The 16,508-nt window shown below is 49.1% G+C and overlaps 1 protein-coding gene across 2 annotated transcripts in view; it reads left to right on the forward strand.

Annotated features, from left to right (window-relative positions):
• MAN1B1 (mannosidase alpha class 1B member 1) overlaps positions 1-16,508 on the forward strand; it is a 58,216-nt gene that overhangs the window by 3,157 nt on the left and 38,551 nt on the right. For both annotated transcript variants that reach the window (XR_012222617.1, XM_073556041.1), the window contains exons 2-6: positions 3,386-3,494; positions 4,754-4,899; positions 5,009-5,130; positions 5,260-5,369; positions 5,727-5,912. Coding sequence is in view for 1 of the 2 variants with exons in the window: in XM_073556041.1 (XP_073412142.1) it covers positions 3,386-3,494; positions 4,754-4,899; positions 5,009-5,130; positions 5,260-5,369; positions 5,727-5,912 (673 nt within the window). In the remaining variant the exon portion in view is untranslated. The remainder of the gene's footprint in view (positions 1-3,385; positions 3,495-4,753; positions 4,900-5,008; positions 5,131-5,259; positions 5,370-5,726; positions 5,913-16,508) is intronic.

Below are 16,508 nucleotides of genomic sequence, written 5' to 3' on the forward strand. Positions count from 1 at the left end.
ATGGTATATAGCCCCTCAGCACGGTATGATACAGCCCAGCACGGTATAATACATCCCGGCATGGCATATAGCCCCCCAGCACGGTATGATACAGCCCAGCACGGTACAATACAGCCCAGCATGGCATATAGCCCCCCAGCATGGTATGATACAGCCCAGCACGGTATATAGCACCCCCCAGAATGGTGTAATACAGGCCAGCATGGTATAATACAGCCTAGCATGGTATATATCCCCCCACAGAATGGTATAATACAGCCCAGCATGGTATATAGCCCCCCCAAAATGGTATAATACAGCCCATGACGGTATAATACCGCCCAGCATGGTATATAACCCCCCAGCATAGTATAATACAGCCCAGCATGGTATATAGCCCCCCCAGAATGGTATAATACAGCCCTGCATGGTATATAGCCCCCCAGAATGGTATAATACAGCCCAGCATGGTATAATATAGCCCAGCATTGTTTATAGCCCCCCCCAGCCTGGTATAATACAGGCCAGTATGGTATATAGCCCCCCCCAGCATGGTATAATACAGCCGAGCATGGTATGATACAGCCGAGCATGGTATATAGTCCCCCCAGAATGGTGTAATACAGCCCAGCATGGTATATAGCCCCCCCCCCCCCAGCATGGTATGATACAGCCGAGCATGGTATATAGTCCCCCCAGAATGGTGTAATACAGCCCAGCATGGTATATAGCCCCCCCCCAAAATGGTATAATACAGCCCAGCATGGTATATAACCCCCCCAGCATGGTATAATACAGCCCAGCATGGTATATAGCCCCCCAGAATGGTATAATACAGCCCAGCACGGTATAATACAGCCCAGCATGGTATATAGCCCCCCCAGAATGGTATAATACAGCCCAGCATGGTATATAGCCCCCAGCACGGTATAATACAGCCCAGCATTGTATATAGCCCCCCCCAGCCTGGTATAATACAGCCCAGCATGGTATATAGCCCCCCAGCATGGTATAATACAGCCGAGCATGGTATATAGCCCCCCAGCATGGTATGATACAGCCGAGCATGGTATACATATAGTCCCCCCAGAGTGGTGTAATACAGCCCAGCATGGTATACAGCCGAGCATGGTATATAGTCCCCCCAAAGTGGCCCCACAGTCTAGTACTCACACTGATTTAAAAAAAAAAAAAAACAACACTCCTCACCTTCTCCTCATGCCCGCGCTGCTGGCTGCTCCTGTCTCCTCCTGCACACAGTTAGAGCGCGATGACGTCATTGCGCCCCCGCTGTGTCAGAGGCAGAGCGGGGAATGATGGGAGAGGGAGCGTCAACCTGACGCTCTCTCCCCCATCACTGCCTCCTTCAGTGCTGCGGCGGGAGTCGGCGCTGGGGGCAGGCGGGCCCTCCTGCCTCACAGGGGCCCCATAGTGGCTGTGTGATGTGCCGCTGGCTGGGGGCCCCTGGAGGAGCGGGGGCCCTAGGCAGCTGCCTGGTCTGCCTGCCCATAACGCCAGCCCTGCCTGTAACTCAGCAATGTATACGGAGGATCACAAGATGGGGAGACTGTGACACCAGAGCCCCACATCCAGTGCTGCGACCCCTAGACAACCTCCCAAAACTGCAACCCCAGTGCCCTACAATCAGTACTCTGACCCCCTATACCCAGGACTGTGACCCTAGAGATGCCCCATACCCAGTGCTGTGACCCTAGAGATGCCCCATACCCAGTGCTGTGACCTTCGAGATGCCCCATACCCAGTGCTGTGACCTTCGAGATGCCCCATACCCAGTGCTGTGACCTTCGAGATGCTCCATACCCAGTGTTGTGACCCTAGAGATGCCCCACACCCAGTGCTGTGACCCTAGAGATGCCCCACACCCAGTGCTGTGACCCTAGAGATGCCCCACACCCAGTGCTGTGACCCTAGAGATGCCCCACACCCAGTGCTGTGACCCTAGAGATGCCCCACACCCAGTGCTGTGACCCTAGAGATGCCCCACACCCAGTGCTGTGACCCTAGAGATGCCCCACACCCAGTGCTGTGACCCTAGAGATGCCCCACACCCAGTGCTGTGACCCTAGAGATGCCCCACACCCAGTGCTGTGACCCTAGAGATGCCCCACACCCAGTGCTGTGACCCTAGAGATGCCCCACACCCAGTGCTGTGACCCTAGAGATGCCCCACACCCAGTGCTGTGACCCTAGAGATGCCCCACACCCAGTGCTGTGACCCTAGAGATGCCCCACACCCAGTGCTGTGACCCTAGAGATGCCCCACACCCAGTGCTGTGACCCTAGAGATGCCCCACACCCAGTGCTGTGACCCTAGAGATGCCCCACACCCAGTGCTGTGACCCTAGAGATGCCCCACACCCAGTGCTGTGACCCTAGAGATGCCCCACACCCAGTGCTGTGACCCTAGAGATGCCCCACACCCAGTGCTGTGACCCTAGAGATGCCCCACACCCAGTGCTGTGACCCTAGAGATGCCCCACACCCAGTGCTGTGACCCTAGAGATGCCCCACACCCAGTGCTGTGACCACAGAGATGCCCCACACCCAGTGCTGTGACCACAGAGATGCCCCACACCCAGTGCTGTGACCACAGAGATGCCCCACACCCAGTGCTGTGACCACAGAGATGCCCCACACCCAGTGCTGTGACCACAGAGAACCCCACATCCAGTGCTGCTACCCCAGAACCCCATACCCAGTGCTATGACCCTAGAGATATCCCATATCCCGTACTGTGACCCTAGAGAGCCCCACACCCAGTGCTATGGCCCCAATTTTGCAACCTTGAGACCCCCCTTAACACCCAACACCCAGTACTGTGACACCACAGACACCTTCCCCCTCACCCAGTACTGTGACTCCAGAGATCTTACGCCAATACTGCAATCCCAGAAACTCACACCCAATACAGCAACCACAAAGACCCCCATCCAATTCTGTGCCTTCACCCAATACTGCAGTCCCAGAGACCCCCCCTTTAATATTGTAGCCACAGAGATCCTCCCCCCAATGCTGTGACCATAGGGTCACGCCACCCGAAATCCGCCCCATCCCCTCCTTCCCTCTCCGTCCCACAATAGAAAACCCCAGTGATACCGCTGAGACATGAAGCTTAGGCTCCAGTGTGCAGTGTCCACCTTGTTATAGCGTTTGTCGTATTTGAGCCATTTTGAGGTCCCTTCTGGGAGAAATCAGTGGTCAGTTCAGGTAGTCAGGTCTGATACATTTTGTATCCTCAGCATGTCGGAGCATTGTTGTGTACAGGCTGCTGATTGCTATATGGGCAGGAGATTGCAGTTCATTATATCTCTTATGCTCCATAGTAAGTGGTTATGGCTGCTGCTCAGTACCTCCCTGAGCCCACGTTTCCTGTCTTGTTTTCCAGAAATGGAAGCAGCTGTCGAGGTTGCAGCGCAGCATCATCCTCTTCCTGTGCACCTTACTGGCCATCTGTGGGGTCGTGTCCTTTTCCAACCTGGGCGAGCACTGGAAGAGTAAGTGACATCCGCAGGAACTGCACTATTCAGCTGTAGTCTCTGTGTACATACAGTACATTAGATTATTCTCCAGAGCTGCACTCTGGACATGGTGACTCCACAGTAAGTGCAACTCTGTAGTATTATACAGAATGTAACTCAGTATCTGTACAGTATAAGGCTAAGTTCATACTGCTTTAAAGCAGCCCGTTCAACGCATAGCGTTGATGGGCTGCGTTAACGCTATAGCATAACGCGATCGTGTTAAGCTATACCGCTAGCGCAGATGCTTCATCTGCGCTAGCGGTGACTGACGATCGGATGCTGCAGCCTGCATCCGAGGCTCCGTCACAGCATGACGGCACATCGCTAGCGCATGCCGATCATGACATGCGTTGGCTATGCGCCTGATAATGGGGGTTATGGCAGCGTTAACGCATTACGTTATAGCGCGTTATGCCGCGGTGTAACGCAATCAGATAAACGGACTGCCTCAACGCAGTGTGACCCCAGCATTAGTAATGTAATATATGTACACAGTGACTGCACCAGCAGAATAGTGAGTGCAGCTCTGGAGTATAATACAGGATGTAACTCAGGATCAGTAATGTATGTACACAGTGACTCCACCAGCAGAATAGTGAGTGCAGCTCTGGGGTATAATACAGGATGTAACACAGCATCAGTAATGTATGTACACAGTGACTGCACCAGCAGAATAGTGAGTGCTGCTCTGGAGTATAATATAGGATGTAACTCAGGATCAGTAATGTAATGTATGTACACAGTGACTGCACCAGCAGAATAGTGAATGCAGCTCTGGAGTATAGTACAGGATATAAATCAGGATCAGTAATATATGTACACAGTGAGTGCAGCTCTGGAGTATAATACAGGATGTAACTCAGGATCAGTAATATATGTACACAGTGAGTGCAGCTCTGGGGTATAATACAGGATGTAACTCAGGATCAGTAATGTCCTGTGCTGGAGCAAAGTGACTACACCAGCAGAATAGTGAGTGCAGCTGTGGATTAGATTCCTTCTATGTGACATCTGTAACAGGGCCTTCAGTGTTGTGCTCAGCAGGTCCTGTTGGATTCAGCCCATGCAAGTCCAATAGTCGTGGAAGCCACTCAAATATTTTTTTTGAAAGAAGATGTTGATTCTTATTTCCGGGCTGACGCCCAGCACAACCCATAGTCTGGCAGTGGCTGCAGATTAATTGGTGATGAGTTGTCTATGTTCTGTAATGACTTACTACTGTCTGTTCTTAGGTTTGATGAGCCAGATAGAAGGGGGTAATGAGGATCGGGACATGCCCGGCTTTCATCCCGCACACCCTGCCGTGTTACCAGCCCCAAAACAAGCAGAAGACCCAGATGACAAGATTCCAAAACCTCAGCCACCGCCTCAGCTGCCGGTACCACGGCGAGACCAAGGGTCTGGGAGCAACATGGGGTCTCATTATACATTCTTTTCATTTTATGTTCTTTTGTTGTGTGTGTTTTTTTTTGTTTTTTTTTATATAGAAGCCACGTAGACCAAATAAGCGTGGACCACCAAACCTACAGCCGCCCCCCAGCAAGAGCCAAAAGGTGGAAGATAACGAGCAGCGACCGGAGGAGGCTGATAACCAGCAGCCAGTCATCAGGTAGCGGAATAACTCTACAGATCAGTGCAGGTCAAAGCTTTAGCTATGTCGCTGATATTTGGTAGTATATGGCCCTTTAATCCTCCATTAACCTGTTACGTTCCCAATCTCTGTGTGGTGTTTTTGCAGTTGGAGAGGAGCAGTGATTGAACCCGTCCAGACATCGGCCCCATCACCAAATAAAGCCCCGCAACCCACAAAGCCCCTTCTCCAGAATGTCCCCGAGGAAAAGGAGCCCGGTAGGAAATGGTTTTACTTGGTCCATGGTAATAAATGATTAACGTGCAAGTAATTTCAACTTTCTACCTTATTTAATTTTTATTACCCTCCTTTTCAATATCTCTGCTTGCTGTCAGTGTACTGAGTTATTATGTACATCCAGATTCTACAGAAAGAGTCTGATCGTTTCCACCTAATACAGTGTGTGACTGTGTATCAGAGCGCCTGATTAGCAGGCACTGAATGTATTCTTTGAATATTGCCATTCATTGACATTAAGCAACGACCTTGAAAATGGAGGAATTGATGCACAAAGTGGTGACCAAGTAGCCAAGCTTTTTCTTTGCTGCTTACTGTAATCTGTGGTGCTCTCCTAGTCCCAATCAGTGAGCGGCAGGAGGCTGTCATCGAGGCTTTCCGTCACGCCTGGAAGGGCTACAAGCAGTTCGCCTGGGGCCACGACGAGCTGAAGCCCATCTCCAAATCCTACAGTGAATGGTTTGGACTCGGTCTCACACTCATAGATGCTCTGGATACCATGTGGATCCTTGGCTTGAAAGAAGGTGAGCTTTTAAAACTCTGCATATTTCCATTCACGGTTGTTAACAGTAATGGAAACTTTCTTGTTTACATCCGGCTAACTGAAAATGAGTCCTGTCTTAAGTAATCTCACAGCTGAGGGTTTGGTACTTGTAATAGAAAGTTGCAGAGCTTCTAATCCCTTAAGGACTCAGTTTTCTTGTTTTTCTTTTTTGCTTACTAAACTTTCAGTATCTTTCTATAGCAATGACTGTCTTTTCCATTGTTACAGCTGTATCAGGGCTGTTTGTTTGCCGGATGACTTGTGAATGGCTTCATTTATTATACCATATAATGTATTATAAAATGGAGAAAAAAAGATTCTTCATGTGAGCTGCAGAAAAAGCCGCAATTCTTTTGGGCTTAGTTTCTAGGGCATGCGGTAAAATTGACTTGGTCATATAACCGTTGTAGCAATACCAATCTTGTATAAATATAGATATATATAATTTTATTTATTACATTTTGGAAAAAATAAAAAAAAAAACCTGGTTTGTGCCATTCTGTTGATGGAGTTGATGTGAGGTTTTGTGCTTCATGTGCCGGGATGTAAGTTTTATTTTGTGCCATACCATGTGTTGATCGCTATTTATTTTGTAGTTGTAGCAATTTTTTTTAAAACCTTATTGGTTAAATAATTTTATATTTTCATAGATCAGAATTTTTATATAAGCTTTTTTACTTGCGACTGTATTGCACTGTGTCTCATCATGGCCTCCTGTGAAGCTCAGCCTGTCTGGGATTCAAAGGGACCAAGATCACAGTGACAGGGCGTTCAGCAGGTCATGGCTACCTATCGTCACCCTGTGATGGCTTCTGGGCAGAGTGTAGAATTGCTTACTCTGTCGCCTAATTGGGGGACACAGAACCGTGGGTGTTATGCTGTTGTCCACTAGGAGGCGGCACAATGCATAATCTGTAAAAGATTAACTTTGGCTCCTCCTCTGCAGTATACACCCCTGGACGGCGTCAGCCTTCTCCAGTTTTTGCTTAGTGTCGCAAGGAGGCACACCTAAGATTTTTTTTTTTAATCCGTTTCTTGTTAACTTGATTTTTTTTTTTTTTTTTTTTCAACGGATTACAGATGAAGAAAAGTGGGTCTCCAGCAAGACTCCCGGCATGGCTCCCTCCTCGGTCCCCTATTAAGGGGTACCCGATTGAGGTCGAGACGGCTCTTCCCCATGTCACTCCTTCCCCAGTCCTTCGGGTACTGGTGCGAAGTCGAGAACCCCCCCTCCTTCCCCAGTTCTCTTGGGCTCTCGGTTGAGGTCGAGGATAGGATGAAGCCCCCTGACGGTGACAGCAGCACCCTCCCTAATCCCCCTATGGGGGCATTAGGTTGAGACACCGCAGGTAGGGCCTGTATCAGGCACCATTCGGTCACTTACAAGTCCAGGGACCCCAGCCCTGCTGCGGGCTCCTGTTGGGACCGGGGGAGGTGCAGGCAGGCAGGGTACTTGTCAGAGACAGGGCTCCCTGCGCCCGTCTCTCCGGCAGCACCAGCTGCATAGCGCCTCAAAGGGACCCCCCACAGGGCCCAGGTTGCGCTCATGACCCCACCGCTAGCCTACCATTCAATCCGGGGGGGGGGGTCTGGTTTGAATCCGACCCCCCCCCCCCCCCCGGACAACCGCGCCGTCCTGGAGCCTTTCTGGGCATGAGGTCTCAAATTTAAGCCTCGGCTGCGGCCTAGCCGAAGTCGTCGCCTTATTCCCGCCCCCCGGATGATGAAAATGACACTCCGCAGTGTCATAGAAGGGGCGGATCGAGTCAGGAAGGACGCGCTTTTACATAGCTCAGCGCGCCCTTTTCAGCATCTCCGCCCCCTTCCTCCTCCACCTCAGAACCTGGTGGCCATCTTGCTGCACCTGAAGCTGAAGGCAGCACAGCGGTCTCTGGGGGGCACAGGAGAGGGATTTATCGGCGCTGGACCTAGGGGGCGCACCGGTGGGGTGAGATCACAGCTGGGTTCTCTGTTCTCAGCTGTGAGTTCATATAACCTATAACGCTCCCCTATTCCTTTTTTCCTCTGCGTAGATACCCCTGTAGGGCCTCTGCTAATTAGCCTCTAGACACTATATCGGGCTCAAGGAAAAGGACCAGACAAGACTGCTTTTATGCTGTCTGTACAGCCTGCAAAGCCACTCTCCCCATCGGCAGCACGTACCCGCACTGCCAGGACTGTACCCAAAACACTGGGTCAGAACCCCAAGAAGTCCCTACCAACGCTTCTGCGACCGCTACTGCGCCGGAATGGGCGACTCAGAAGTCGCAGTCTATGACACAGTCTATAGATAACCTGACCTCCACACTACTGCAGGCTCTGCAGGGTCATGTCTTGGCTAAGAACGTTACCCAGCAAAGATCTCAGGGACAGACCACTTCCGACAGTTTGAGTCGTAAGCGGACCCACAGGTCGCGTTCATCTACGTCCTCACATCGCACTAGGTCGCCCCCCCCCTCCAGGGAAAGACACAGTGGCTCCAGGTCACCGAGACCGTCCCCTGATAGAGAAACACGATGCAGATCTCCACAACGATCCCAAACCACAGAACACCTCTGCCCTAGTTCGCCCGCTAGGGAGCTCCTTAGCGATGCGCAAGACTCAGAGGGCATATGTGACTCTAACTCAGATAATGAAACGGAGAACACTCTGGTTCCTTGTCCCCCTAGCAATACGGCGCTAGTTGAGGATATAATCTCTTCCATCCTTTGGGTACTGGACATTTCTGATCCAACCCCGGAAGCACCAGAACACAAGATTTCCTTCGAGAGTGTTCAGAAACCATCTAAGGTCTTCCCTAATCACCCGGAATTTCAAAAAATACTTTCTAAGCATTTTTCGCAGCCCGAGAAATTCGCCAATCGCAAATACTTGGAAGCAAAGTACCCCTTCCCACAGAAGGACACTAAGGATTGGACAGATCCGCCTGAAGTGGACCCCCCAGTCTCTAAGCTGGCAGCACAAACACTTCTCTCACTGCCGGACAGCTCAACCCTCAAAGACGCAGCAGACAGACAGGTAAAATGCATGGCGTGTTCAATCTTCGAAGCGGCAGGTGCCTCTCTGCCTCCCGCATTTGCTTCAGTTTGGGCAGTCAAGGCCATTATGGCCTGGGCTAATCGATTGCAACAGGGCCTCCAAGCTTCAAATCCTCAGCTTTCGGACCAGGCGGTGCAAATTGCAGTAGTGGCAGATTACATGGTCCATGCAGCGTTGGATTCTGCAAGAGGGGTAGCGGGAGTAGCATCAAACGCCATCACAATCCGGCGTATTCTCTGGCTGAGAGAATGAAAGGCGGATGCTGCCTCAAAAAAGTCCCTGACAAATCTCCCGTACTTCAGTGGACGTCTTTTTGGTGAAAAGCTGGATACAATGATATCCAAATGCTACTGGGGGTAAAAGTACTTCTCTCCCTCAACTAAAACCAAAACGCACGTTTAAAAGACGTAATCAATCTTGTTTCCGATCCTTTCGGAATTCTTCAGGCTGGTCCGTCTCGCACCCAGCACAAAATCGTAACCGCTCCCCCCGCAGAGACAACACACGGGCGGCACAGAGGCCGGACAGGAACTGGCAGTCAAAAGCAAGCCAGGCAAAATCCAAAGGAGGAAAAGCTCAGACTTTCCCCTAATCATGACTCATGCCCTCCGGAAGACACCCCACTTGTGGGCGCACGACTGCTACTCTTTCAGCAGATCTGGCTTCCTATTACAGAAGACAAGTGAAATAGTGTCTTCAGGATACAAGATCGAGTTTACTACCAGCCCACCGCACATGTTCTTTCTCTCCGTTCCTCCAAAGCCTCCACTCAAAGCTCGAGCCTTCCATCAAGCGGTTTCTTCCCTCCAGCAAGCAGGAGTCATAGTACCGGTTCCAGCAGACGAGCGCTTCCGAGGGTTCTACTCCAATCTGTTCGTGGTGCCCAAGAAGGGAGGCAGCGTCCGACCCATACTAGACCTCAAGCAACTCAACAAGTATGTTCGAGTTCGTCACTTTCGCATGGAATCCCTCCGGTCAATCGTTGCGTCCATGGAAAAGGAGAATTTCTCGCCTCCATAGACATACAGGACGCATACCTGCATATACCGATTGCTCCCGCCCATCAGAGATTTCTCAGATTTGCAATCAACCAAGACCATTACCAGTTTGTGGCCCTCCCGTTCGGTCTCGCCACGGCTTCCAGAACATTTACAAAGGTCATGGCAGCCACCATGGACGTTCTACACTCCAGAGGCATAGTAGTCGTTCCATATCTGGACGACCTTCTCGTCAAGGCCCCCACCTTCAAGGACTGCGAGGTCAACGTCTCAATCACCATCGACACTCTGAGTCACCTGGGATGGTTAGTCAATTTACAGAAGTCCTCGACTACCCCGAGTCAGTCTCTGGCCTTCCTGGGGATGCTATTCGACACCTCCAGGGGTTTGGTGATCCTCCCCAGGGACAAGGCACTGGCCCTCCGTTTGGGAGTTTGCACTCTGCTCCGCAAGTCCCCCCGATCTCTCCGGTATGCCATGAGAGTACTTGGCAGGATGGCAGCGGCAATGGAGGCGGTACCATTTGCCCAGTTTCACCTCAGACCCCTTCAACTGGCCATCCTCAAGTCCTGGGACAGGAATCCGTTCTCCCTCGACAGGGAGTTCCGGTTAGTATCGAAAACCAGGAGGTCCCTGCACTGGTGGCTCAAGCCAACCTCGCTTGCACGGGGAAAATTCTTTCTCTCCGGTCAAAGGAAGGTTTTGACCACCGATGCAAGCCTTACGGGTTGGGGCGCGGTGCATCTACGTCACAGAGCGCAAGGCAAGTGGTCACCAATGGAAGGCGACCATGCCCATCAACATCCTGGAAATTCGGGCCATCTTCCTGGCATTGAAAGCCTTTCATCACTTGCTAGCAGACTCTCATATCAGAGTACAGTCGGACAATGCCACAGCGGTGGCATACGTGAACCATCAAGGCGGGACCCGCAGCATCCAGGCGGTGAACGAAGTAACACGTATCCTACATTGGGCGGAGGATACGAGGTCGGTACTCTCTGCGGTCCACATTCCGGGTGTGGACAACTGGGAAGCAGACTATCTCAGCAGACAAGGAAAGGACTCGGAGTGGTCTCTCCATCCCGAAGTTTTTTGTCAGATCTGCCAGCGCTGGGGGACCCCGGACGTGGATCTGATGGCATCCCATCTCAATGCCAAGGTTCCCAATTTCATGGCCAGGACGCGCGACTCGTGGTCACTTGGAGCATATGCCCTGGTTCAGGACTGGACCCAATTCCAGCTTCTGTACATTTTTCCACCCCTCCCCCTGATCGCCAGAGTCCTGAGGAAGATCAAGCAAGAGGGAGTTCCCACCATCCTGATCGCTCCAGACTGGCCCAGGCGTACATGGTACGCCGACGTCGTGCAACTCACAGCAGACGCTCCCTGGCGTCTCCCCACACGTCCCAACCTTCTGTCACAAGGCCCGTTCTTCCACCAGAACTCCGGGGCTCTCAATTTGACGGCGTGGCCATTGAGACCTGGGTTTTGACCCAAGCAGGTTTTTCGACGGACGTCGTTAAAACCATGATCAGGGCTTGAAAGCCAGCTTCAGCCAGGATTTACTATCGTACCTGGAAGGCTTTCTTCACATGGTGCGAATCTCGAGGACAGGTCCCACTTCCCTACTCTCTTCCAAAGATCCTCGGTTTCCTTCAGTCGGGCCTGGACGCCAGGCTATCCCTGGGCTCGCTTAAGAGCCAAGTGTCAGCGCTTTCAGTGCTCTTTCAGAGGCGTATTGCTAATAAGCCGCAAGTGAGGACCTTTCTCCAAGGGTTTTCCCATTTGGTTCCCCCCTACAAACATCCATTGGAGACGTGGGACCTCAACCTGGTCTTGACAGCATTGCAGACACCTCCTTTCGAACCCCTTAACCCCTTCACCCCCAAGGGTGGTTTGCACGTTCATGACCGGGCCAATTTTTACAATTCTGACCACTGTACCTTTATGAGGTCATAACTCTGGAACGCTTCTATGGATCCCGGTGATTCTGACATTTGTTTTCTCGTGACATATTGTACTTCATGTTAGTGGTAAAATTTAATTCAAATAACTTGCGTTTATTTGTGAAAAAAACGGAAATTTGGCAAAAATTTTGAAAATTTCGCAATTTTCCAACTTTGAATTTTTTTTGCCCTTAAATCACAGAGATACGGCACACAAAAAACTTGATAACTAACATTTCCCACATGTTTACTTTACATCAGCACAATTTTGGAACCAAAATTTTTTTTTGTTAGGAAGTTATAAGGGTTAAAAGTTGACCAGCGATTTCTCATTTTTACAACACCATTTTATTTTTAGGACCACATCACATTTGAAGCCACTTTGAGGGGTCTATATGATAGAAAATACCCAAAAGTGACACCATTCTAAAAAACTGCACCCCTTAAGGTGCTCAAAACCACATTCAAGAAGTTTATTAACCCTTTAGGTGCGTCAATGGAATTTTTTTGAATATTTAAAAAAAAAATGAACATCTAACTTTTTTTCACAAAAAAAATACTTCAGGTTCAATTTTTTTATTTTACCAAGGGTAACAGGAGAAATTGGACTGCAAAAGTTATTGTGCAATTTGTCCTGAGTACGCTGATACCTGATTTGTGGGGGGGGAACGACTGTTTCGGCGCATGGCAGAGCTCAGAATGGAAGGAGCGCCGTTTGACTTTTTCAATGCAAAATTGGCTGGAATTCAGATCGGACGCCATGTCACGTTTGGAGAGTCCCTGATGTACCTAAACAGTGGAAACCCCCTACAAGTGACCCCATTTTGGAAACTAGACCCCCCAAGGAACTTATCTAGATATGTGGTGAGAACTTTGAACCCACAAGAGCTTTACAGAAGTTTATAACGTACAGCGGTACAATTAAAAAATCATATTTTTTCCACAAAAATGATCTTTTCACCCCAATTTTTATTTTCCCAAGGGTAACAGGACCCTAAAAGTTATTGTGCAATTTGTCCTGAGTATGCTAATACCCCACATGTGGGGGTAAACCACTATTTGGGCGCATGGCAGAGCTCGGAAGGGAAGCAGCGCCATTTGACGTTTTTGGCTGGAATTGAGATCGGCCATCATGTCGCGATTGGAAAACCCCTGATGTACCAAAACAGTGGAAACCCCCCACAAATGACACCATTTTGGAAACTAGACCCCCTAAGGAACTTATCTAGATGTGTGGTGAGCACTTTGAACCCCCCAGTGCTTCACAGAAGTTTATAACGCCCGGGCGTGAAAATAAAAAATTCGTATTTTTTCCACAAACATGATCTTTTAGTCACCTTTTTTTTTTTATTTTCCCAAGGGTAACAGGAGAAATTGAACCCCAAAAGTTGTTGTCCAATTTGTCCTGAGTAAGCTGACACCCCATATGTGGGAGAAAACTACTGTATGGACACACGTCGGGGATCGGAAGGGAAGTAGTGACGTTTTGGAATGCAGACATTGATGGAATGGTCTGCGGGTGTCATGTTGCCTTTGGAGAGCCTCTTATGTACCTAAACAGTGGAAACTCCCCACAAATGACCCCATTTTGAAAACTAGACCCCCTAAGGAACTTATCTAGATGTGAGGTGAGCACTTTGAACCCCCAAGGGCTTCACAGAAGTTTATAATGCCAGGGCATGAAAATAAAAAAATCGTATTTTTTCCACAAACATGATCAATTATTCCCCAATTTTTTTATTTTCCCAAGGGTAACAGGAGAAATTGAACCCCAAAAGTTGTTGTCCAATTTGTCCTGAGTAAGCTGACACCCCATATGTGGGAGAAAACTACTGTATGGACACACGTCAGGGCTCGGAAGGGAAGTAGTGACGTTTTGGAATGCAGACTTTGATGGAATGGTCTGCGGGTGTCATGTTACCTTTGGAGAGCCCCTAATGTACCTAAACAGTGGAAACACCCATAAATGACCCCATTTTGGAGACGAGAACCCCTAAGGAACTTATCTAGATGTGTGGTGAGCACTTTGAACCCCCAAGGGCTTCACAGAAGTTTATAATGCCCGGGCATGAAAATAAAAAAAATCGTATTTTTTCCACAAACATGATCAATTAGTCCCCAATTTTTTCATTTTCCCAAGGGTAACAGGAGAAATTGGACCGCAAAAGTTGTTGTCCAATTTGTCCTGAGTACGCTGACACCCCATATGTGGGAGAAAACTACTGTATGGCCACACGTCGGGTCTCGGAAGGGAAGTAGTGACGTTTTGGAATGCAGACTTTGATGGAATGGTCTGCGGGTGTCATGTGCGTTTGGAGAGCCCATGATGTACCTAAACTATTGAAACTCCCAACAAGTGACCCCATTTTGGACACTAGACTCCCCCACGGAACTTATCTAGATGTGTGGTGAGCACTTTGAACCCCCAAGTACTTCACAGAAGTTTATAACGCTCGGACGTGAAAATAAAAAAAATCATTTTTTTACACAAAAATGATATTTTTGTCCCCAATTTTGTATTTTTCTAAGGGTAACAGGAGAAATTGGACCCCAAAAATTGTTTTGCAATTTGTCCTGAGTAGGCTGATACCCTACATGTGGGGGTAAAACACTGTTTGGGCGCATGGCAGAGCTTGGAAGGGAAGGAGCACCATAGGACTTTTACAACTCAGAATTGGCTGGAATTTAGATCAGACGCAATGTTGCATTTGGAGAGCCCCTGATGTGCCCAAACAGTGGAAACCCCCAATTCTAACTCCAACCCGAACCCCAACACACCCCTAACCCTAATCTCAGCCCTAACCCAATCACTAACCCTAGCCCTAACCCTAACCCTAGCCCTAACCCTAGCCCTAATGGAAAAATGGAAATAAATACATTTTTTTAATTTTATTATTTTTCCCTAACTAAGGGGGTGATAACGGGGGGGTTTGATTTACTATTTATGGCGGTTTTTATTTTTGGCAGCTGTCGCACGCTAAAAGACGCTTTTTATTGTAAAAATAGTTTTTGCATCACCACATATTGAGAGCTATAATTTTTCCGTATTTTGACCCACCGAGTCATGTGAGGTCTTATTTTTTGCGGGACGAGTTGACGTTTTTATTGGTACCATTTTCGGGCACGTGACATTTTTTGATCGCTTTTTATTCCGATTTTTGGGACGCAGAATGAACAAAAACCAGCGTTTCATGAATTTCTTTTGGGGGAGTGCGTTTACACCGTTCCGCGTGCGGTAAAATTGATAAAGCGGTTTTATTCTTCGGGTCAGTACGGTTACAGCGATACCTCATTTAGGTCGTTTTTTTATGTTTTGGCGCTTTCATGCAATGAAAACTATTTTATATAAAAAATAATTATTTTTGCATAGCTTTATTCTGCGAGCTATAACTTTTTTATTTTTTCGCTGATGATGCTGTGTGGCAGCTCGTTTTTTGCGGGACAAGATGACGTTTTCAGCGGTACCATGGATATTTATATGCGTCTTTTTGATCGCGCGTTATTACACTTTTTGTTTGGCGGTATGATTATAAATCATTATTTTTTGCTTCGTTTTTTATTTTTAATTTTTTAGGGGTTCGCTAAAGGGGTTAACTAATGGGACAGTTTTATAGGGCGGGTCGTTACGGACGCGGCGATACCTAATATGTGTACTCTTATTGTTTTGGGTTTTTTTTATTTTCAAAAAATGAATTTATTGGGGAATATTTATTTTTTTTTTTACTAATTTATTTGGCGATTTTTTTTTTTAAATTATTTTTACACTTTTTTTTAATTTTTTTTTTTACTTTATTACATAGTCCCAGGTGGGACATCACTGTCCTGTGACAGATCGCTGATCTGTCACATCACAGATCACTGTGACAGATCAGCAATCTGTCACAGGCAGTGCACAAGGCTTCCTCATGCCTGCGCTTTGCAGGCACTGAGGAAGCCAGCTTCCTCCAGGCCCCCGAAGGCCCCCGTCGCCATCCTGGATCCGGGGGTCTGGAGGAAAGGAGTCCCCCGCAGCAGCGCTGCACATTGCGCTGCCGTGGGGGGCTCAGGGAAGCACGGAGGGAGCCCCCTCCCTGCCGATGCTTCCCTTTAACTCCCGGTACACCGCGATCATGTTTGATCGCGGTGTGCAAGGGGTTAACGTGTCGGGGGCGGTCCGTGACCGCCCCTGACACATAGTGCCGGGTGTCAGCTGTGATAATCAGCTGACACCCGGCCGCGATCAGCGGCGCTCACCACGTGGGCGCCGCTGATCGCGCTAGACGTACTATCCCGTCCATGGGCATAGGGGCCCGGGTCCCATGGACGGGATAGTACGTCTGATGTCAGGAAGGGGTTAAAGAGGTCTCACTCCGCCTTCTGTCACAGAAGGTGGTCTTTCTGGTGGCAATCACCTCGCTACGCAGGGTGTCCGAACTTTCAGCACTTTCCTGCAGACAACCCTTTCTGGTTTTCCATCAGGACAAGGTGGTTCTCCGTACAGTCCCATCCTTCCTTCCGAAGGTTGTGTCCAGCTTCCATCTCAATGAGGAAATCTCACTACCATCTCTTTGCCCGGTTCCTGTTCATAGAGTGGAGAAGGCTCTGCATACGCTT

This window comes from Dendrobates tinctorius, unplaced genomic scaffold, assembly GCF_039654945.1.
Source record: "Dendrobates tinctorius isolate UK_male_01 unplaced genomic scaffold, ASM3965494v1 ptg000231l, whole genome shotgun sequence".
NCBI classification, from domain to species: Eukaryota; Metazoa; Chordata; class Amphibia; order Anura; family Dendrobatidae; genus Dendrobates; species Dendrobates tinctorius.